Source organism: Marmota marmota, unplaced genomic scaffold, assembly GCF_001458135.2.
Source record: "Marmota marmota marmota unplaced genomic scaffold, marMar, whole genome shotgun sequence".
Taxonomy (NCBI): domain Eukaryota; kingdom Metazoa; phylum Chordata; class Mammalia; order Rodentia; family Sciuridae; genus Marmota; species Marmota marmota.
Window position 1 is genome coordinate 53,207,479 of NW_026000005.1, and position 20,862 is coordinate 53,228,340.

Genomic DNA, 20,862 nt, shown 5'->3' on the forward strand with positions numbered 1-20,862 from the left:
GGGGCTTGCCCACGCTGTGGTCACACTTTCTCTGGAGGGTTTCCCTAAAGCCAGGGACTGCAGTCCTCCCTTCCTGCCCTCCTGTCCTCTCCTGGGCTCCGCCCCACCCACCCTCTTTTGCCCTGTGCATCTTTGCCTCTCAGGCTCTCAGGGTCGTGTGTATGTGTGTAAAGTGGGGACACTGCTGTTCCTGGGGCTTGGGGAAGAGTAAAACAAGTGACCCTGTGGTGTGCCAGTTGAGCACCAGGCCCTGCCTGAACCTGCTCTGCCTCTCAGCAGCTTGTGAGCTGGGTGGTCTCTACTTCTGCCAAGGCTCCCACTCCTCCACGGCGGAAGGTGACATTGTTACCCATGAGGTGGCTTCCCATAAGGAGTGTCCAGTGAACACTGGCTGTTAAGGTGTGTGGTGCCTGGCCAGGCCCTGTGGGTGGGTGGGAGCTGGGTGCCTCTCCCAGGGCTGGGTGGGAAATGAAGGCCAAGGATCAGATCCTGTGTTGGGTTTTCAATATACGTTCTCCTCTGGACAGGTTGTTAGGAGGAAGGGTGTGCGTGTGTGTGCGTGTGTGTGCGTGTGTGTGTGTGTGTTCATGCACTTATGGAAAAAAGCTCCGGAGGTCCCAGCTGCTCAGGAAACTCAGGACCCACTCTCCCACTGCCCCTCCCCATGGTAACAGCTTCCTGGCACCTGCACTGTGGGCATACCTGGCCCTGCCCCCCCACACCCTCATCCCACTTCACTGCAGTCACCAGAAGGCAGGAACCATGTCACACCTTCCATTTTGAGGGAGGGAAATAGCCTCCAGGAGGGAGGTGTCACTGGGCCCCAGACAGAAGCCAGAGCCTCGGGTGGCCCCCAGTTGAGGGTGGACTTGGCCACCCAGCTCCTGGCTTAGGAGACCACAGGCCTGCGCTGCCCAGGGAGCTCTCTGGGCTCTGCTCCCCTGTGCTGGGCAGCCAGGTGCTGACTCAGTGTCTGGCCAGAAGCAGCTGGCCGTCAGGAGGTGGGGGCTGGGTCAGAGCCTGCTGTGGTGTGGGACACAGATTCCTCCAGGACCCAGCGTGGAGGTGTCTGACAACTGACACCCAAACGAAGCCCACAGCTGTCTCTGCTGAGACTCCTGCCTTGCTGACAGCTCTTCAAGCCCCACACTCGTCTCCCTCCGAGACCCCTGGTCCTCCTCTGTCCATCCACACATCCCTTCATGCCCCAGCCGGTGTATTGAGGGCTATAAGGGCTTGAGGATGGGAAGGGCTGTCCCTTGTGCATGACATGTGGTGCTTCATAGGTGGGACACCTCCTGCCACCACCACCCCACGACAGGGCTTGGCTTCTGTGATTCTGCACACAGAGCAGGAATGGGGACCCAGGAAGGTACTGAGCTGGATGGGAGGTGCTGCTGGCAGCAGCAGCAGAGGGGTACCAGCCCGCGCAGGGCAGCGTGGCAGGCTCCTGCAGACAGGCAGTGGAGCGGCCAGTCCCAGCCCAGCCCCAGCCCCTCGCACCCCCCCCCCAGGCCCTCCTTTCTGGGGGGGGGGCTCTGTTTCCAGAGCCATAGGCTGCCTTCCAGCACTGGGGCTGCCCCTGTCTTGGTGGCTCTCAACCTGCCATGTCTGCAGAGCCCACTTAGGAGTGTCAGAGTCACCTGGTAGAACCCTGACACAGGGATGCTGGTGTGATTTAATTAGGCATAGAGTCCCCCACATATGAATGAGGTATTCAGAGAGGCAGTTAGGCAGGTCATTGTTTTTCTGAGTCCAAGGCAGTGACCATTCATAACCATTCAAGAAAAATACAAAGCCCAGCATGTTGGAAGTTAAAGACTTACTGGGTTAAATGAAATCATACCATTTAGACTTGCACGAAAATGAGAATGTTGTGTACCAATCCCAGAGGGACACAGCCCCTGTGGTGAGGGGAGCAGTCAGGTTGTAAGTGCCTGGGTAAGAATTCAGGCAGGATCAGAAGTGCTGGACATGGACACTCAAGTCTAGGACAAGAGTGGCAGCGACCTCAAGGCTCAGCAGAGGGGAGTATGAAGTCAGGAAAAGCTCACCTCGTGGAACAGGGCATGAACTCAGCTCAGAGAAAAGGACTGGCCCTTAAGAAAGAGGACAGTCACAGCAAGGAGACACTCACTATGGACATCAAAAGTGAACTCTGAACAAAACTGATAGTTTTCTCAGAAAACATTGATTGCCAGGCTTTTCACAAGCAGAGAGAAAGGCTGAGCGGAGACGCAGAGGTTCCCTGGCCTCCTGCAGGTGCAGGCCAAGGCCCGGGTCACTCATGGGCAAGCTCCTTGGCTCCTGCTGTTTTTATAGTGTTCTAAAACAGGAAAATGACAAGACAGTAAAAATCCTGAATCTGTTCTTGGAGGGTAGGATAACCCAGAATCAGACACTGCCTCCACTGTGGCCAGACCCGGGCACGACCCGCTTTCCTTTCAGCATTTATATGTTTCTAAGCCTCTTTTCCTTCTTCTCTTCTTCCAGGGGCAGAGACCATGCCTGCAACTTCAGAGTTGCACACCCAGAACCAGGAGATGCCAGGCCTACAGACCGGAATTCAAGCAGGGAGAGAGGAGTACAGCTCACGTAATAGACAGGCTCCCTTGGACGCGGCCCGCTGTGGCACAGCGTCCCAGGATTTCAGTTCTCAGCTTTCTGCACATTATCTGCTATTGAGCACTGGGTTCATCTGGGCTCAGCTCACCAAGGATAGTGGAGGTGCCCACTACCACCCCCCAAGGGTCATATATGGGTCAAGTTCAGCACCTTGTGCATGTGGGGGCTGCAGGAAACTTGGGGGCAGAGTCAGCAGCCCCTGAGCCTGGTCACTGGTGGACACATGGCTTGGAAGGCAGCTTGGTGAGGTGGGAGACCTTGGTGGGGACCAGGCCCTCCCTGCTATTTCAGGGGATGGAGAGAGGCTGGTGGTGGGAAGTCCTGGTGTTCTGCAGCACAGGGCATGACTGCTGAGAGATGGAGGAGTCTGAAGACCTCACCACAGAGACAGGTTCATTGTCAAAGGAGAGGAAAGTGCTGACTACCAGAATGTGCTCGCCACACATCATGGGCAACACCAAACTGTCACAGTGTGCTCCATAAAATGTACCACACTGTGAGCCAATAAAGTGCCTGGTATAAAAATACTGGGTGAGAAACATCTGATGAATGAATGAGTGAATCAGTGAATGAACAACTCGATCTATTTCCAATAAAGTTAAAACAAAACTGGTTTGGTTTTTTTTTTTTTTTTTTGGTTGCAATTTCTGTTCATTTCCATTGCTCCTATTCAATGTAAAGACAAGAAAAACACACTACATCTAAATATTGGAAAGAAAGAAACATAATTACTATCTTTAGGAGAAATATTTTTACTACTTAGAAAAATTGACTTTAGTAAAGTGAGCAAATACCAAATCAACAACAACAATACATATCAGCAATAAACCTGAGAAAATTCAAGGATCTGGAGAGGAAATGGGAAGACCAGTAATCACAGGTCACACGGAAGACCTGGGCCAAGAATCAGCCGAGAATGCGAGGAGGCAGGTGGCCTTGGATCTGTGAGCACCCTGGCTGCTGGCCCCGGGGTGGTCCCCAGGACCTTAGGGACTATGGAAGGAAGGTGTGCTCGCCCAAGCCCCGCCCCTGCACTTCAGGAGTTACCCTAGCACAGGACCAGAGGGGACAGGATCGGGTGTCCTCGCAGTGCCCAGCCCAGAATGGATGGGGCAGTGTGTGTCCCTGCGCCAGGCACCAGGCGGTGGAGCCGACCACCCCAAACCACCACCACCCTGCACCGCGCAGACCTGGCTCCAGACAGACTGCGGTCAAGTCACAAGTCCCCTGTCCGCGGGTTGTCTCAGGAGGGCTGGCTCAGGAAGCTTCAGGGCGTCCTCGGGGATTCTTGGCACGGGTCCTTGTCGCGGTATCACTTAGCGGGCGAAAAGCCCAGGCGCGCCCTTCGGCCAGCCTCCACACGTGGCCCAGGAGGCCCCTCGCGTGCCCCTCCCTGGCGGCCCGCAGCCGACGGTCCCTCGGACTTGAGGTCCTCCGCTGGGCGCCCTGCGGAGCGCTCCCCGCTGCTGAGCGGGATCCTCCTGGCCTTCCCGGCGCCCTTCTGGAGCGCTGGGTTTCCAACTGAGCACCGCGCACGAAGCTTCAGGTGTACATTTTTATTTTATTTTAATTTTATTTTTTTTTAAGAGAGAGAATTTTAATATTTATTTTTAGTTCTCGGCGGACACAGCATCTTTGTTTGTATGTGGTGCTGAGGATGGAACCTGGGCCGCAGGCGTGCCAGGCAAGCTCGCTACCGCTTGAGCCACATCCCCAGCCCCTCGGGGTGTATATTTTTAATTTCTCTTGAGTAAATACTTAGGAGGGGACTCCTGGGTCGCAGGTGCTCCGCCCGATTGGGTCACATTTTAAGAAAATGCAGTGCCTGGGCTGGAGTTGGGGCTCAGGGGCAGAGCGCTCGCCTCGCATATGTGAGGCCCTGGGCTCCACCCTTAGCACCACATAAAAATAAATAAACAAAAATAAAGATATTGTGACCATGTATAAATAAAAAACAATCAAGAAAAAACAGCGCCGCGGCCCAAAGTGCTAGTGGTCCTGTCCACTTCCGCCAAGAGGTCTCCGTGCTCCCCATCCTCACCCACAGTGGACATGGATAGCCACTCTAGAGGTGAACTTCCTGGACGATCAACCATGTGAAGAGCCTGCCCATGTGCTGACCGGATCTTTGCGCCGGGGCACGTGTGTGTGTGTGTGTGTGAGAGAGAGAGAGAGAGAAAGAAATAGATAGATACGCATCTGCTCAACTTTTTGCCCATTAAAAAAAACATAAAGATCCAGGTGCAGTGGCTCATGCCTGTAATCCCAGCGCTTGGGAGGCTGAGGCAGGAGGATCATGAGTTCACAGCCAGCCTCAGCAACAGCAACGCAGTGAGGCCTCTCTAAATAAAATACAAAATAGGGCTGGAAGATCAGATGCTCTTCTTTTTTGCTGCTGAGTTGCAACATTCTTGTGTGTCCTGTGTGGCTCCGGACATGCTATGGCCACCTTCTTCCAGCTGTGGTTTGTTTATTTATGCTCTTCATAATGATTTTCATGAGCAAATTTTCAGTTTTGCTGAAATGCAACTTTTTTCTTTTATGGTTAGTGCTCTTTTGTGTCCTAAGACACAGCGTGAGCTGAGGTCCCGGCAGAGCAACCTCACTGATGACCTGCCCATGCGTTAGGTCTGTGGTTGACCAGCCTTCTTTCTTTTTGGCAATGTCACACTGTCTTTTTTTTTTTTTTTTTTTAAGAGAGAGTGAGAGAGTGAGCGAGTGAAAGAGAGAGAGAGAATTTTTCAACGTTTATTTTTCAGTTCTCGGCGGACACAACATCTTTGTTGGTATGTGGTGCTGAGGATCGAACCCGGGCCGCACGCATGCCAGGCGAGCGCGCTACCGCCTGAGCCACATCCCCAGCCCCTGTCACACTGTCTTGATTATCACTGTTACTGACACCATTTTATATCTTTGAAAAACTAGGATCTTGGGGCTGGGTTGTAGCTCAATGGCAGAGCACTTGCTTAGCACATGTGAGGCACTGGGTTTGATCCTCAGCACCATGTAAAAATAAATGAATAAAATAAAGGTGAAAAACAACAGGGTCTGAAGAAAAAGGAAAATATTAACATTGTTACGTCTGGTCATGAGTGCATAAATTTTGAAAGGTTTCAAAATATGTTAAAATTAATTAAACATGGAATGGAAGACAGATTCCAGTCATGCCAGCCACAGAATTCTAAAAGTCATAATAAATTTGACAGTAAATAAGTCTTTATTAAAAACTATAAAATGCTATTGACAGCATTAATCTGAGTAACTGGGAGGTATAGTAGGGGGAGGAAAACAGTAAATTTAATGCCATACTAGAAAAAGCATAAGAGTGAATTTTAGGAACTTGAGATAATGCTGAAGTCAGTGAAGGCAAAACCAACAAGAGTGGACAGAGAGGGCCGATGAAGCCAGGACGAGAGATGGCCAGATGGCCTGGCCGGTGGCAAAGCGACCTGTAAGAACTGAGCGAGTCAGTGCAGCAGAGGGAACAGCGGAGAATTCCGACAGAAGAAGCAGAAGACCTAGAGCGTGCCCTAGCCCAGGACGGAGCACTCCAAGCTCGCAGACCCCACTGCCCTCCACACTGCACTGGCTGGACAGGACCAACAGGGCCTGGGTGAGCTCCAGACAGATCAGCCCCTCGAACAAGAGCTGAGACTTCCGACTCGGTGTCTTGATCCACCCTCGGTTGCCACACAGGAGAGAACTTCTAAAGAAAAGAGGTATTCTTGGCTCATGGCTCTGGAGGTAGAAGTCCAGACCATGGTGCTTCCGGTGAGGGCCTCGTGCGGCTTCAGCTCACGGCAGGAAGAGGAGGGTGGTGAAGGCCAGCTTCAGCTGCCCAGGCCTCTGCCTCCTCCCTGGACACGGGGAACAGACCCCATCAGAGCTCCCTGAGGCAGCTGAGGTGAGACACCTGGGCCAGCCGTCCTGGGGTCTCTGGTGCTCACTTGGGGCCCTGGCCAGCATGCCTTCCCCCTTGGCAGGCGGTGTGGTGGCTCTGGGAAGGACTACTGTGCTGAGCTGTGGTCTCCCTGTCTCCCCCTGCCCCTCTGTGGGCCAGTCCTGAGGTAGGAGGGCCTGAGTGGCTTTCCCTGATAGGACCTGGGGCTGCTGCCTGGTCAGGCAGGGGTACCCCTGGGTCCTGCCCCAGCTCCACCTGACCCTCGTGGTGTGGCTCTGGCAGAGCTCCCACTCTCTGGCCTCGGTTTCCCTGTGTGTAAGCTGGGAGCCTGTCTAGTCCACGACCTCTGAAGTCCCCTCAGTATACCCAGCCCCACCAAGAGGACTCGGTGCCCATCCACCCAGAATGCAGTCTCACGGGTCAGAAGATGACATTGCAAAACAGAACTGGCAGCAGCAGTAGCTGAAATTAAATCTTTTCTTAGATCTTGGCAGAGGAGAGACTGTCCTTGGAGGAGGGTGTTTGGGGATCAATTCCTGTTTCACTGTGGCTCGGGAGGGCTGAGGGTGCTGACCTCGAGGTTCCCAGGTGGGCTCCGCCCATCTCCCCTGGGTGAGTCACAGGCTGTGGGGGGTGGGGTAGGGTATAAAGGAGGACACATGGAGGACGTCAGGAGCCGGCATGAGCAGGCAGTGACAGGGGAGAGCCAGAAAGACCCTGCAGGTCAGGGCCCAGGGACCCTGTGGTGGGAGCCCCCAGCTCAGAGGCCTCAGGCAGCCCCCTGGGGCCGTGTCTGAAGGAAAGGTGAGCCCAGGATTCTCTAGACCTGCAGGAAGGGGACCCTGTGCCCTGATTCAGGGAGTGTCCCCCAGGAGCCAGCACCAGGCTGCACCTGGGGGCCATCCCTGCTGGGCCAGGCTGGCCTTCCAGATAGCCCTCCCAGGGAGGGTCCTGGAGGAGGGACAGTCACAGGGCACAGGCTTCCCCAAGGGCAGGGCACCCAGTCAACACACACACTAGGGTCCAGAGCCTGGCAGCCAGAGGTCAGTGACACCCAGCCCGTCCTGCAGGCCAGCTTGATCAGCTGCCCTGGAACCACCCACAGGGGAAGCCCTTGGAAGGCTGCTGCCTGCCTGTGCCACTTGTCCTCATCTGTAGGTGGGGTGACTGCAGGTTCCCCTGAGGGATCCTCTGTGGGTGCTGAGGACAGGGGACACCCCAGGGCTGCTGTGGGACATGCAGGAGTCCCTCTTCTTACCTGGACTTTGGTCCCGGCCTTTTCCAGGTGCATCTGGTAAGACAGAGGCCCTGATTCCTCCCCTCCCTGCTCCTGTGACCTGTGCTCCCAGCCAGGCTAGCAGCCTGGACTTCCTCTCTGGGCCCTGACCTCTCCTCCTGCCTCTCACCTCCAGCAGCCCCCACCCCGCGCAGTGACTGTCTCAGTGCAGCGGTCAGCTCAAGGAAGTGACCACAGAACCCTGCTCCACCCACACTCACCAGGTCAGGGGCAGCACAGGAGGGAACATGAGGACATGCCCAGGAGGACAAGGCTGAGAGCTGACCCTGGGAACTTGCAGCCTGTCTTTGTTTCTGTTGCTGTAAGGGAGTACTACAGAGGGGGTGATTTGCAAAGGACAGAGGTTCAGTCAGCTCACAGCTGAGGAGGCTGGGGTTCAAAAGCAGGAGGGGTGCCGGGTGAGACCTTGTGCGGCATCACGGCAGGGCAGGGCTCCGCCAGCAGCTCAGGTCCCTCTTCCTCTTGTCTCCAAGCCTCTGCTGCCTTCGGGGGGGCCTACCCTCACGACTCCTCTGACCCCATCTCCTCCTCAAGGCCCTTCCTCCAAAGGCCACCAGCACGTGGCAATGACCCCCCCCTCCAGTCCTAAGCAGGGGACCCTGACCATCACTCCACTTCGTGGTGACTTGGGCATTGACCCAGCTGGGATACCAAGGTGGGTCTTGAGTGTAGACGTCACCCCTGGGGTTGAGTCACACCTGCCCCTGGTAAGCCTGCCCCTTCTGCCCTTTACGGATAGAACTTTCTAAGAATAGTGTCCCCCAAATAAAAGCTCAATTCTGAATGTGCTCCCTCTCTCTCATCAGCCTCTGGTGACCTTCTCTTGCTCTCCCTTTTGGGGGGCCTGAGGCCGAGAGCCTGGAAGCCATCCTGAACCTTGTGTGAAGGTAATTTGTGTCTGTTTTATTTTGTGTCACCCCAAATTCACATGAGTGACCTTAGTTCAGCCACCCTGCTGGACAGGGTTCAACATGAGCTTGTGGGGAGCCCACACCCTGCCCAGAGCTGGCGCACCCCGGTGAGGTCTAGCGCACCCGTCCTCCCCCTTCCTGCCCGGGGTCTGGGCCAGGCTGGTAAGAGAGGATCTGGGAGAGGAGACTGGCCCCGGGCTGCCAGCAGAGCGGACAGAGGCACAGGCCCCCAGAGAGCTTGGGCAGGGCCTCCGGCCACCCAGCACCCTTCCTGGAGTGCCCTGCCCTTGGGGAAGCCTGTGCTCTGTCACAGGGCGCCATGGGGAGACGCTCCTCAGCGGGTGGCTCCCCCTGAGACCTTCGCCTCATCGCGGATGTAGCCCCGGGGAGACCAGGCAGAGCTCAGCAGGAGGCCTTCCCAGGAGCAGGGACACAGGCCTGACCAGGCCCTCTTCTCTCCTGGCCAGACGCCTGCTCTCGGCTTCCGTGGTCCACCCAGGTCTCTGAGCACCAGACCCTTCACCTGTTTGATCCCAACTCTCTCAAACCAGCTTTCCAAGGACACTTTTTGGACAACTGGGGCAATTTGTCTCTGGGCCAGCTCTTAGTTGATATTAAGGAACTATTTTTAGTTTCATTAAGCATTTTAATAACATTGGGGATTTGGAAGAAAATGTCCATATTTTTAGATGCACATTGGAATATCTGGGTGAAATAGCATGATGTAAGGGGTTTTCTTGAAATTCTTCAGCAAACGTGCACAGGTAAGGCCCTGGGGGTGGGGAGCAGTGAAGGTGGGAGACAGCCAGGGTCTAACGGGAGACGTGGGAAGCTGGGGTGTGCCACGCCCAGAAGGTGGACAGGCCCCAGGGTGGATGGCTGCCTCCGTCCTCACATTTCCCTGGAGACAAGCTGAGTTGGGAGGGCCTCCCCACCCGACCCCAGCACGTGGGCTCACCCTGCGGATCCCAGGCTCCACCCAGGCTCCACCGAACCCTTGTCCCTCCCACAGGAGAGAAGTGGAGGGGCTGGCCAAGGCCGGGCCCTGGGGACATCAAGACACCGAGAAGCAGCCCTGCTGGGCGGCACCATGTTCTGGTCCCAGTGCCGCAGAGGAGCTCACAACAGGGACAGCCAGCAGCTAGAGGCTGCCCAGTCATGTGCAGCAGGGCCCGTGGCAGGGCAGTGGGCACCAGCAGCCGGGCAGGCAGCCAGGTGCCTGAGCGTGGACCCTGCTGGAAGGCCTCTCCGTGCTCCTGAAGGAGAGTGAGCACAGGGAACAGGGTCAGGGCTCTGGGAGCATCGGGGCTGGCTGTGGGGATGAGGCAGCAGGGCCAGGCCGGGGAGGCACCAGGACCTGAAGGCAGTTCAGCCCCCGAGTCAACCTGGACTCTGGGTCAGGTGGAAACACGAGCCCCTGAAAGCACCCTGAAAGCCCGGAGCCCCTCTGTCCTCCTGGCTAAGTGCAGACTTCCCCATCAGGGCCTGGCCTCCTGACTACACGTCCTGCTCTGTGTCCACCGACTCCAGAGGCAGCTTCACCCCAGGAGTGACAGCCATATGACCACAGGACCCTCTGGGCCTGGCACCCACCTGTGCTCCGCACAAGGGCCGCACCTTCCTAATGCCTCTCCCGTCCTTCTGCCTACAGGTCACTGCCACCAGGCTCAGAATTCCTTGAGCCAGAGGGTCATGTCCAGCTGGTGGCCGGGCAGCACACTCAGAGAGGGACAGTCGGGTCTCGTTCACAGGGCACAGCAGGGACAGGGCAGGGGCTGATCTGCCTGGCCCTTTCTGAGGTCCCTCCCGTACCTGACACCCCCCACACCCTTCTTCTGAAGAGCCAGGACACTGTTCTGAGGGAGGGGCATGAATGCACAGTGTGGCCACTGGGTGTCGCTGTTTCCCTGGGGACTGCCCTCTCCCCTTGCCTCCACTGCACTGTCCCCTGGTCCCCAGAGCAGGCTTGCCCCTCCCCTCTGAGCCTCCTGCCCTGCAGGTGCACAGGGAGCCCTGGCCTCCTTGGCCCACTGCCCATGTGAGCCTCAGCCCAGGCCTGGTGTGCTGGGGCCATCGCCCTCTGGCCAGAGCATCCTGGTGTCTCTGAGGGACTCAGATGTGAGGCCAGTTGTGGCCAGGAATGACACTAAGGAGAGAGACAGTGCTGCCGGCCACGCTGCCCCCCAGGCAGGCCAGCCTCTGCCAGGAAGCAGCTCCTCGTGCTGCCCAGCCCTGCCCACCAGAAGCTCTTGGGTGGGTCAGCTGTGTGCTGTGCTGCCTCATGCCCCAGGCAGCGGACACAGGTCACCTGGGTCCATGCCGAGCCAGGGAGGGGGGCCAAGTGAGCCAGGAGGGCTGGCCTCTCGACAGGTGTCACCATGTCCTCCTGTGAGAAACCTTCCCTGGGAGGTGGGGACAGGCCTTGGGGAGACAAGGACTCAGGATCTGAGTGCACCTGTGGCCAGGAAGAGGCCACCACCCAGCACCCACAGGAGCCTGGTGGAAGCTGGCCAGCAACCATAAAGGCCACCCCATGAAACTAATCCGTAGAAGTATCCCAAACATTCTAGCTGACCCCTTGACCCAGAGAGGGCAGGGAGGGCAGCCTGGGGAAGGCTGAGGCCACAACCACCCAGCAGCCGCCACACCTCCACGGCCTACTTAGCACAGATGGCCAGTGGCCCTGCTGGTCACCATGTGGGCCCCTGATGAGCATCCTGGGTATGAGCTGCCATGGAGCCCCATCACCTGACAGGGCTCTGCAGCTCCTCCTGCCACCTGCTTCTGTCCACCTCCCTCGTCCGTGGGCTTCATTCCAGACAAGAAACTGGAGAGAAGTCACTGGACAGAGGCTGGGTCTGCTGCCTGACCAGAGAGCTGCGACCCAGAAGTCGGCCAGCACCGGGAGGAGCCCGACTTCACCTCCAAGTCTGGGTTCTGGGTGACGTCTAACAGGACATGGTGCTGATGCTTGGGTGTTCTGGAACCTTCCACACCTTCTACATTGCTGGGAGCTGCTGCCTGATCTTCAGCCCAGGTCTGAGGCGTTCAAAGCGAGCTGCGAGCCCCTGGGCAGGATGGCCCCGGGTGCTGCTGTCCCTCCCTGGCCGCTGAACAGAGTGTGGATGGAGGAGCTGTTCAAAGACCAGAGCAGAGCCCCAGGGAAGGCAGCAGGCGCACCACACACTGGGCACACACCTGGCCCCTGACTCTCACAGAGCAGACTGCAGGCCCCTCCAGGCACTGTCTCTCTCCTTAGTGTCATTCCTGGCCACAACTGGCCCCCTAGGGGACCAGGGCGCCTCTCCTGCCTCTTGGCCTCCTGTCCACAGCTCCTGCTGCAGCCACAGACCCCCCAGCCTGGGGACTTGCAGACTGGACTTCACAGTCCTGGTGTCCCCAGGTAGGCAGGGCTGGCTCTTTCCAGGCCTCTCCTTGGCCTGTGGATACCTCCTTGTCTGTCTGTCCTCATGTCCTCTGCACATAGGGACACCCGTCCTGTGGTATTCAGGGCCACCCTAGTGACCTTGTGTAACCTTAATCACTCTACAGCACCTGTGTGCAGAGTCCCGTTCTGAGGCCTCGGAGGCTGGGGCGTCCACTTGTGAATCTCACCTGATGTGACTGGACCACAAGGGCACCGAGCTCCAGCGGGCCTCTCCCCTCCTCGCACACAAAGTCCATCCTCCGCGACTCTGTGGGGCTCTTGGCTCCAGGGTCTTGCGCATGCTGTCACCAGGACCTGCCTGCTCTGGGCCCCTCCATCCCCCGCTGGCCCACGTGGGGTCAGATCTTGGCTCTTTCTGCTGACTGCTCCGTGCCTCGGGTGTGCCCTGAGGCCACAGCTCCATGCCACACGTGTCCCCTCCCGACCCAGCAGGCTGGAGCACCAACCCTGAGCATTTCCTCACCATTCTGTTGATAACCTTTTGCTCTCCTAGGGTGGACACAGGGAAGATGGTCGTCAGTGACAGTGGCAAGACCAAGCAAGGGTTGGGGCCAGGAGGCGGCTCCTCTCCAGGAAGGGAGAGAAGGCAGGCGGGGTCACGCGCAGCAGGCAGTGAGGCGGCCTCATCAGCGGCAGCTGACCAGCCGAACAGCTGAGCAGTGCTGGGGGCCCATGCACCTTCCCGAGCTGCAGGAAAGCTGGTGTGCACTCTGAGGGGTCCCTGAGACCACCCTAGCTCCCTGGCTTGCTGAGACAGAGCCGGGAGATGGGAGAGGGCACAGGAGGCAGCTCCTCATGGGGCCCAGTCCTGCCCACCAGAGCAGAGGTGGGAGGTGCCCTCCATCCAGGGAACCAGCAGGACCTTTCCCAGCGTCTCTCACACAGTAGGTCCATGAACCCCAGCCGCAGGCGAGGCTGGGACCCACATCCTGCCCCATGGGACAGAACTGGAGCTGGGAGCCCAAGGCAGGGATCTGATTCCCCGGGAGCAGACCCCTCCTGCAGTCTGTGGCACTCTGGGGAGCAGTGGTGGCCCACAAGGTCAGACCAGCCTGGAGGAGAGCCTCCAGCTGTGACGCCCAGCTCTGTAAGAGCCAGCTGTGTCCTTGCCAGAGGGGTGGGCGTGTCCAGGGCAGGCCTCTTCCTCAGCTGTGGCTGGCCACGGGCGGCCGTGCCCTCCCTGGGTCTGAACCTGGCCCGGCACCCAGTGGTTTGGTAAGCACCTTGGTCCAGCACCCCACTCACACGCTGCGCTGAGTCAGCGCCAGGCCTTTGGAGGGGTGAGCAGCGGGGGCCAAGGTGCAGCTGAGGGTGCAGGTGGCCGCCCTGGGAGCTCCTGGGAGAGCCCTGCTGCTGGTGCTCGACGGGCAGCAGCTCACAGGTGTCCAAAGCCAAAGTGCCACAGCTGCCCAACTCAAGGTTCCTTCCTGGGGTTGCAGTAACCAGCGGCCACATGCTGGCCACCCAGCCGGACGTCCCCAGCTCTGGAGGGCAGAAGTCCCAGGGCAGGCGATGGGGCAGCAGTGCCCTCAGACACTCCGGAGAGCACCCTCCTGCCTCGTGCAGCTCTTGAGCTGCCTCGCCCTCTCTGCCTGGTCCTCACCCAGCAGGCACCCAGGGTGTCCACTTGTGTGTCCAGATATCTCTTGTCTTATAGGGACACCAACCACAGGGTCAGAATGACCTACTTCACCTGATCACAGCTGCAGAGACCTGAGTGTGGGTCACACGGCACCTGGGTCAGCACAGGGACTGGGGTTGTGCTGGAACCATGGTGAGCAGGCAGCAGATGGATCAAGCCCTGTCTGGCCGGGGGGAGCCCTGGTCCGTCCCCGCCCTGCTGCTGTCCCCAGGACCCAGGATCCAATCAGCTTGTGGCCTGGGGCAACACCTTCCCCTGGTTGCAACACTGGGCTCCAGCTGTGCCAAGGCAGGGGAAGGTCACCCTCTGCCCTGGCCCTTAGGGCCTGGGCTCCCTTTGCCTCCCACATGCCACGTTGGGCACACAGACCTGCAGAGAGGGGTGTCCTGTGGGGAGGAGGCAGAGGTAAACAGATGTGTGACTCTTGCCCGTGGCCTGAGGGACGTGCCCTTGACAGGAGGGAGGCCATCAAGGACGTGCAAGGGCATCCAGACATTAGGGACGACTCCTGCAGGGCCCAGCACCCAGTTCAGGGGCCCCGAGGTGAAAGCACCAGGCAGGGGCTGTGCCAGAGGCACAAAGGGGACAGAGCCCAGGAGGCCCCAGGAGCTAGGGCAGCTCTGGGAAGGGGCTTGGGGACAAGGGGGAGCCCCAGTGGAGCAGGCCCTGAGCCCTGGCGGGGTGTGCTCTCCCTGGGAGCCAGGCAGGAGGTTCCCGGGTGGGTGTGTCACCCAAGCCAAGGGGCACAGCAATGGTCTGGGGTCAGCTTGGAACAGAGGAGTGGGTTGATCTGGGGCTTCAGCTGGTCAGTGCCATGGCTGGACAGGGCCTGGGGCTGGGCTGACCATACTATGACCCTGGCTGCCCACAGCCCCGTGTGCCTGACAAGATGGCCCAGCAATGACAGCTCTGCTAAACCAGGAGCCCGTCACCAGGGAGGGTCCAGTGTGTGGTCCCAGGTAGAAGCTGCTGCCTCCCTGGTCACTAGGAAAGAACAGGTTGGGTTTGGGGTATGTGAAGCCAGAGTCTCCCCTGGCTACTAAAGCCCAGGATGTCCCCTTCAAAGGGGTTCAGGTCCACCAACAGAGGGCAAAAAGCCTGATCAGGTGGCCACGGGCTCCTGAGCACCTTGAGAAATAGCTGCGCTGCCGGAGGGCACATCTGGGCTTCAGGTCTACACAGCTCACCATGTGCTGGGGGCAGGGGCAGGGGCCTGGCGGACACACCCACCTTCCTGACTTCTCAGGACACCCACGGCTCTTCTGGCCCCCGGGTCTGGCTCTCCTCTTCTGGGAGCCTGGCGTCGCACCCATTCTGTCCACTTGCTGGCCAGCGAGGAGAGGGTCCTGGGGTGAATCTGTTGTGGGTTATGAGGGTCTAGACTTGAGGCCCTCTGCTCTCATAGGACGCAGGAAACGCTGGCTTCCAGGAGGTCAGGGCTGAGTGTGTGAGGGAGCCTCCTTACCCACAGCCGAGGCACGTTGGCTGCAGGGAGCCTGTCCCCCCGCTGAGCCAGGTCAGGAAGCTACGGTCGGTGTGGGCCTATCTGCCCTACAGGGGGTTTTCATGAATAAAGTTTTATTGGGACCCAGTTCATTTTAGTGGGGGTGTCACCAGGGATAGTAAGGCCTAAAGCCTAGAATGCTTGCTCTCTGACTCTTTAAGGAAGACTTTTCATAACCCTGGAGGAGCAGGTCTGCTGGGCTGGCGTCCCTGGGCTGACGGGGAGGGGTCCCCCCACTCTCTGCTTCCCTTTGACTGCACTCCAGAGGCTCCCCTCCCCCCCACGGTTCAACACCCCTGCTGTCCACCCTGACAGCAGGGCAAACATCGATAAGGGTTCAAATGACAATAAAAGGCACAGGGACAACAGGGGTGAGGCCCATCGACCGGCCTCACCTGTGTGTCCAGTGCAGGGAGAGCTGGGAAATGTTCCGAGTGCTGGCCAAGGCCAGAGCAGCCCTGGGGCCCTGACAGGTTGGTTGGGTGCAGACCATGGCCTCCCACCGGCTGCTTGTGCCTCCCCCTGAGGCCCTGCGCAGGCCCCTCTCCATCCCTGACCGGCTCCTGCTGACCCCAGGCCCCTCTAACCTGGCCCCTCGAGTGCTAGAGGCCGGGGGACTGCAGGCGATCGGGCACATGACCAAGGAGATGTACCAGGTGGGCCTCGGTGGGCAGCAGTTGGGCTTTGGTTTACAGGTGTGGTCAATTGGAAGAGGGCCCTGACCCAGGTGTCCACTGCCCAGGTCATGGATGAGATCAAGCAGGGCATCCAGTATGTGTTCCAGACCCACAACCCCATCACACTGGCTGTCAGCGGCTCGGGAAACTGTGCCCTGGAGGTGGCTCTGTTCAATCTCCTGGAGCCTGGGGACTCCTTCCTGGTGGGCACCAACGGCATGTGGGGGCAGCAGGCTCTGGAGATCGGGCAGCGCATAGGTAAGAAGAGGACGGGCAGCTGTGGCCCTCGGGACCCTCCCCAGAGCCTCCGTGGATGAAGCCTGCCAGAACCTCCATCTGCCAAGCTCTGGCTCTTGCCAGTCCCTGGACAAGGGCTCACCTGTGTGACCTTTCCGTCACCTCCTCCACCAACCCACTGTGTCCTCCAGCAGGCCACAGCCCCCGTTGGGCAGCCACAGGGTGACAGTCCCTATCTCCTGCCGCCCAGATTCTGACCCAGCTGTTTCTGTGACGTGGGGGGTACAGCTGCAGGGAAGCCCCTGGGGCCCCGGGCATCCCCCTGGGACAGGACAGGGCTTCGGAGGTGGAACCCTCCCCCAGGTCTCAGAACAGCCTCTGTCTGGAGCCTGTGCACCGGACGGGGCTCCTTCCCAGGACATAGGACTCAGAGACACGGGCGGGACAGGGCCTGCTTCCTGGCTACCAGCCCCCTCGGGCGAGGCCGCTGTGGCCCTTCCTCATTCGGTCCCGCGTCCGACCCTCTGGGCTCTGTGTGGTCCCTCCCTGCAGAGGCCACCTGCTCGCCCTGTGTGACCAGGCCTGGCTCAGGATGGGCCACGCAGGGAGCCCTGGAGAGTCTGACCCACAGCCCTGGAGCGCGGGGGGTGGGGGCTGTGCAGGAAGAGCCCTCCCAGTGCAGAGGCTGCACCCGCTCTGAGGGCCAGCCACCCAGGCACCAGGGCGGTGGGGTCCTGCCCCGGGGTCCACCGCTCCCCAGCACTGCCTCCTGCAGTGTTGTGGGGCTGCTCACTGCCCACTCTGCCCCTGGCCAGGAGCCCGTGTGCATCCCATGATCAAGGAGCCCGGAGGCCACTACACCCTGCAGGAGGTGGAAGAGGTACCAGGTGCCCGGGTCTGGGGTTGGAGGGGGCGGGCCCAGCAGGGCGGGGTCAGCCTGGGGAGCCAGGGCCTTCCGCTGGTCCTCAGCCCTTTCTACAGGAGGTCTCCCCCCATGCCTGGCCAGAGGGGGACATCTGATTCTGTCTGGCAGGGAAACTGAGTCAGGAGCCCTCTCCTGGGGCAGGACCCAGGTCCTGTCCCTGATACTCAGGGTGCGGCTGCTCCCCGTCAGGCCAGGCCAGTCCCAAACTACCAGGCTCTGGGTGCAGCTGACCGTCCCACGGCCCCACAGGAGGCTGGGGCACCATTTCTTGTCCCAAGTCCTCCTCTTGGAAACAGTCCCCTCCCAGAGCTGAGCTGCCCAGGCTCCCCTCAGCAGCCACTGACCGAGGGCGGAGGCCTGCCCACACCAGTCGCCAGACAGGCCTGCCCACGGCGGGAATGGGGTGTGCACTGGTGATCCGACCCTCACTCACCAGCAGAAGTGCCTCCCCTCTCGGCTGGGCCCACAGCTGTCCCTCTGTCCCTCAGGGCCTGGCCCGGCACAAGCCAGTGCTGCTGTTCCTGACCCACAGCGAGTCGTCCACGGGTGTGATGCAGCCCCTGGACGGCTATGGGCAGCTCTGCCACAGGTGAGCCTCCCTGGTGGCCGAGCCGGGGCACCGCTCGAGCCTGGCTGGAGGCCGAGGGCCTTGGGTGGCCATTTCCCTGTCCCCAGCCCCACATTCCCTGCCTCTTCCCCATGGCCTTGGGTACAGGCCCCCTTTCAGGGGCCATGGGCTGACCCTGGTGCCATGGGCTGACCCTGGGCTGGCTAGTTTCTCAGAGGAGGACCTAGAGCTGGGGGCAGGGTAAGTGCCCCAAGGCTGGTTCCCCCCAGGGCCCTTCGCCCTGCAGGCCTCGTGGCTGGACCAGGTCCTACCCCCATGTTGCCCCGAGATCCCAGTGCCCAAAACTGCGCCTGCCCCCCTCTTTGCCCCCAGGAAACAGGGGCAGAGCACTCTTGAGCCGGCGATGTGTCTGTGCGATTGACCACAGGGTGGAAGGCCAGAACTCCCCACGGCCAGGGAGGGCCAGCGGGACCCAGGGACAAGGGCGCTTATGTGGGCAGCCTCTTGGGGAGACTTGGGCCTTGTGCCTCCCGGTCACTGGGCCCTCAGGCTGAGGGCTCAGAGCCCAGGCTGCCCAGGCTGAGCCTCACACACAGTCTGGGTGGGGATCCAGACACACACATGGACACAGCCCCGTGCAGCGGGTTCCAAGGAACCCGGTGGGAAAAGAAGCCTCCAGGAGGCCGTGGCTCCGGTGGCAGACACCTCCTGTCTCCCTGCTGGCCTTCCAACGCTTCCCAGGCCCCTCTGGGTGCCCCGGGCAGGCGAGGCCTGAGCACCCCGGGCCATTCCTGCTGCCCTCTGCTGCCCTCTGCGTTCACCCTCCTCCAGGCACCAGTGCCTGTTCCTGGTGGATTCTGTCGCCTCCCTGGGTGGGGTCCCCATCTACATGGACCAGCAAGGTAAGCGTGGGCCCCACAGCTGGTGAGTTCCAATGGTGAAGCCCTTGTGGAAGGTTCTATCTAACAGTGCCTGTAGGCCCACCCGAGTCCACACCTGGGCTCCGAGTCCTGTCTTCATAGGCTGGGCCAGCACCAACTCCTCACTGGGTGTGTAAGTTCAGTTCCTGTTACTATAACAAAATACCTGAGGCAGGATAGCCTATGAAGAAAAGAGGTGTGTTTAGCTTATGGTTGGAAGGCAGAAAGTCCAAACACCATAGCATAGTCTCTAGCACACCCACACCCCTGCATCGCCTTAGGCATATGACATCATGACAGAGGGAGACATAGCAAGGCAGGAAGCCAGAGATCAGGGAGGAGCCAGACTCATTCCTTTATAGCTACTCTCTTTTATAACAACCGCAGGGTTGAGTCCTTCTGAGGGCAGCACCCCAGGACCCAGTCACCTCCCCCAGGGCCTAGCCTCCCAATATCACCACATGGTGGACAGAGGGCCCAGCCCACCAACCCTGGGACCAACTGCATCACACTGTGGCAGCAGGGGGGCAGGTTAAATGAGCCTTCGGGAACCCAGGGCTTCTGCCTGCGGCCAGGAAGGAGCCTCTCCTCTGGGGGGGGCCCAGGGTGGCCCTGGGGAGGAGGGAAGGCCAGGTCTGTCCATCAGGTGCAGGGGCTGGGCTGGGCTGCAGGCTGGGTGTGGAAGGCTGTCCCTCCTGCACCGCGCGAGGCGTGGGCCTGAGGTCCTGGCTAGGACATCGCAGCACCGAGATCTGAACCCATGACCACCCCTCCCCAGCCTCCACACTGAGAGGAGTCAGTCCACCAGCCACAGAATGGGGCCTGGGAAGGGCAGGCAGGGCTACAGAGTGACCTGCCCTGGGTCGGGCAGGCCTGCCATGAGCTGTGTCCCCAGGCATTGACGTCTTGTACTCGGGCTCCCAGAAGGTCCTGAACTGCCCTCCAGGGACCTCCCTCATCTCCTTCAGCAACAAGGCCAAGTGAGTGTCCTGCAGACCCCCCCCAGCCCATGGGCCCTCAGGGAGGGAGACTCGTCCGGAGCTCCTGCCGCCCCCCAGACCGGGGTCCTGAAGGGGCCTGCATTCACTGAAGGGGTGGTGGGGAGAGGGGAGGCACAGATGGGCCTCAAGTCCCCTGGGGACAGTCCTCCTGTGCAGGACGCAGGGCTGGGTTCTGAGGCTCCCAGGAGCACAGCAGGGACAAGGCCCCAGAGACCCAGCCCTTCCTCCACCCAGCCCGGCCTCCAGGAAGTGACCAGGAATGGCCCAGGACGGGCTCCAGCCACGCTCTTCACCCTGCAGTGTCCAGACCTTTAGTCAGGGCCAGGTCAGAGTGCTCGGGCAGGTTGACAGCCCAGCGGGTGGCCACTGTCCAGCAGCAGCCCGGCCAGCCAGGCACCACCCAGGACAGAGACAACCTGGGGCAAGGTCAGGGGTTCTGGGGGCCAGGGGAGGAGTCCAGGAGGAGCTGGTCTGAGAGTGGAGCTCAGAGAAAGGCCCTGCTGGAGGGGTCAGTCTGGAAAACAGACGTGTCCCAGGGCCCCAGAGTAAAGCGGCAGTCCCTGACGGAGCCCCGGCCGGGCAGGGTGCAGGGGCAAAGTGGGGGTCCAGGTGGGAGGGACAGCAGGGGCAGTGAGGGCTGCCAGCCCAGGAAAGGGTGCTTGGTGCTGGGCCTGGACCACACCCCAACCTGTAGCCCAAGCCCCACGGGAGTGGCAGCCGCCAGAGGGGCGGCCTCAGCTGTCCTGCCCTCTGCCATTTAAGTCAGGCTCAGAGCTGGCCAAGCAGCAGACCCCCTGTCTCTAAGTGCGTCACCTTCGGGGACCTGCAGGGTGAGCCAAGATGACCCTGCGGGGAGCAGACAGAGGGAGGGACTGAGGGTGGAGGCGACTGGCCTCAGGTCCCCAGGTGACAGGGTCACGCCCACATGGGCCCCAGGGCCAGCAGGGCTGGGCTGCCTGAGGACCCCCTGACCCACCGGCCCACGTGGTCCCCGGGGGTCCTGCTCCCAGCCCATGACACAGGACAGGCCCAAAGAGCCAGGGCCAGAACACTGAGGCCGCTTCCTCCACAGGCAGAAGGTTGACGCTCGGAGGACGAAGCCCTTCTCCGTCTTCATGGACCTCAAGTGTCTGGCCAACTTCTGGGGCTGTGACGACAAGCCCAGGGCGTGAGCAGGGACGGGGACGGGGACAGGGACGGGGACGG

The 20,862-nt window shown here is 60.1% G+C and overlaps 1 protein-coding gene across 3 annotated transcripts in view; it reads left to right on the forward strand.

The window, feature by feature from the left end:
* Positions 1-15,656: 15,656 nt before the first annotated feature.
* Positions 15,657-20,862, forward strand: part of Agxt (alanine--glyoxylate and serine--pyruvate aminotransferase) — an 8,777-nt gene continuing 3,571 nt past the window's right edge. For all 3 annotated transcript variants that reach the window (XM_015481673.2, XM_015481674.2, XM_048808923.1), the window contains exons 1-7: positions 15,657-15,984; positions 16,071-16,263; positions 17,058-17,122; positions 17,656-17,756; positions 18,567-18,637; positions 19,551-19,635; positions 20,729-20,824. In XM_015481673.2, coding sequence (XP_015337159.1) covers positions 15,820-15,984; positions 16,071-16,263; positions 17,058-17,122; positions 17,656-17,756; positions 18,567-18,637; positions 19,551-19,635; positions 20,729-20,824 — 776 coding nt within the window. In that variant the 5' untranslated portion in view covers positions 15,657-15,819. The remainder of the gene's footprint in view (positions 15,985-16,070; positions 16,264-17,057; positions 17,123-17,655; positions 17,757-18,566; positions 18,638-19,550; positions 19,636-20,728; positions 20,825-20,862) is intronic.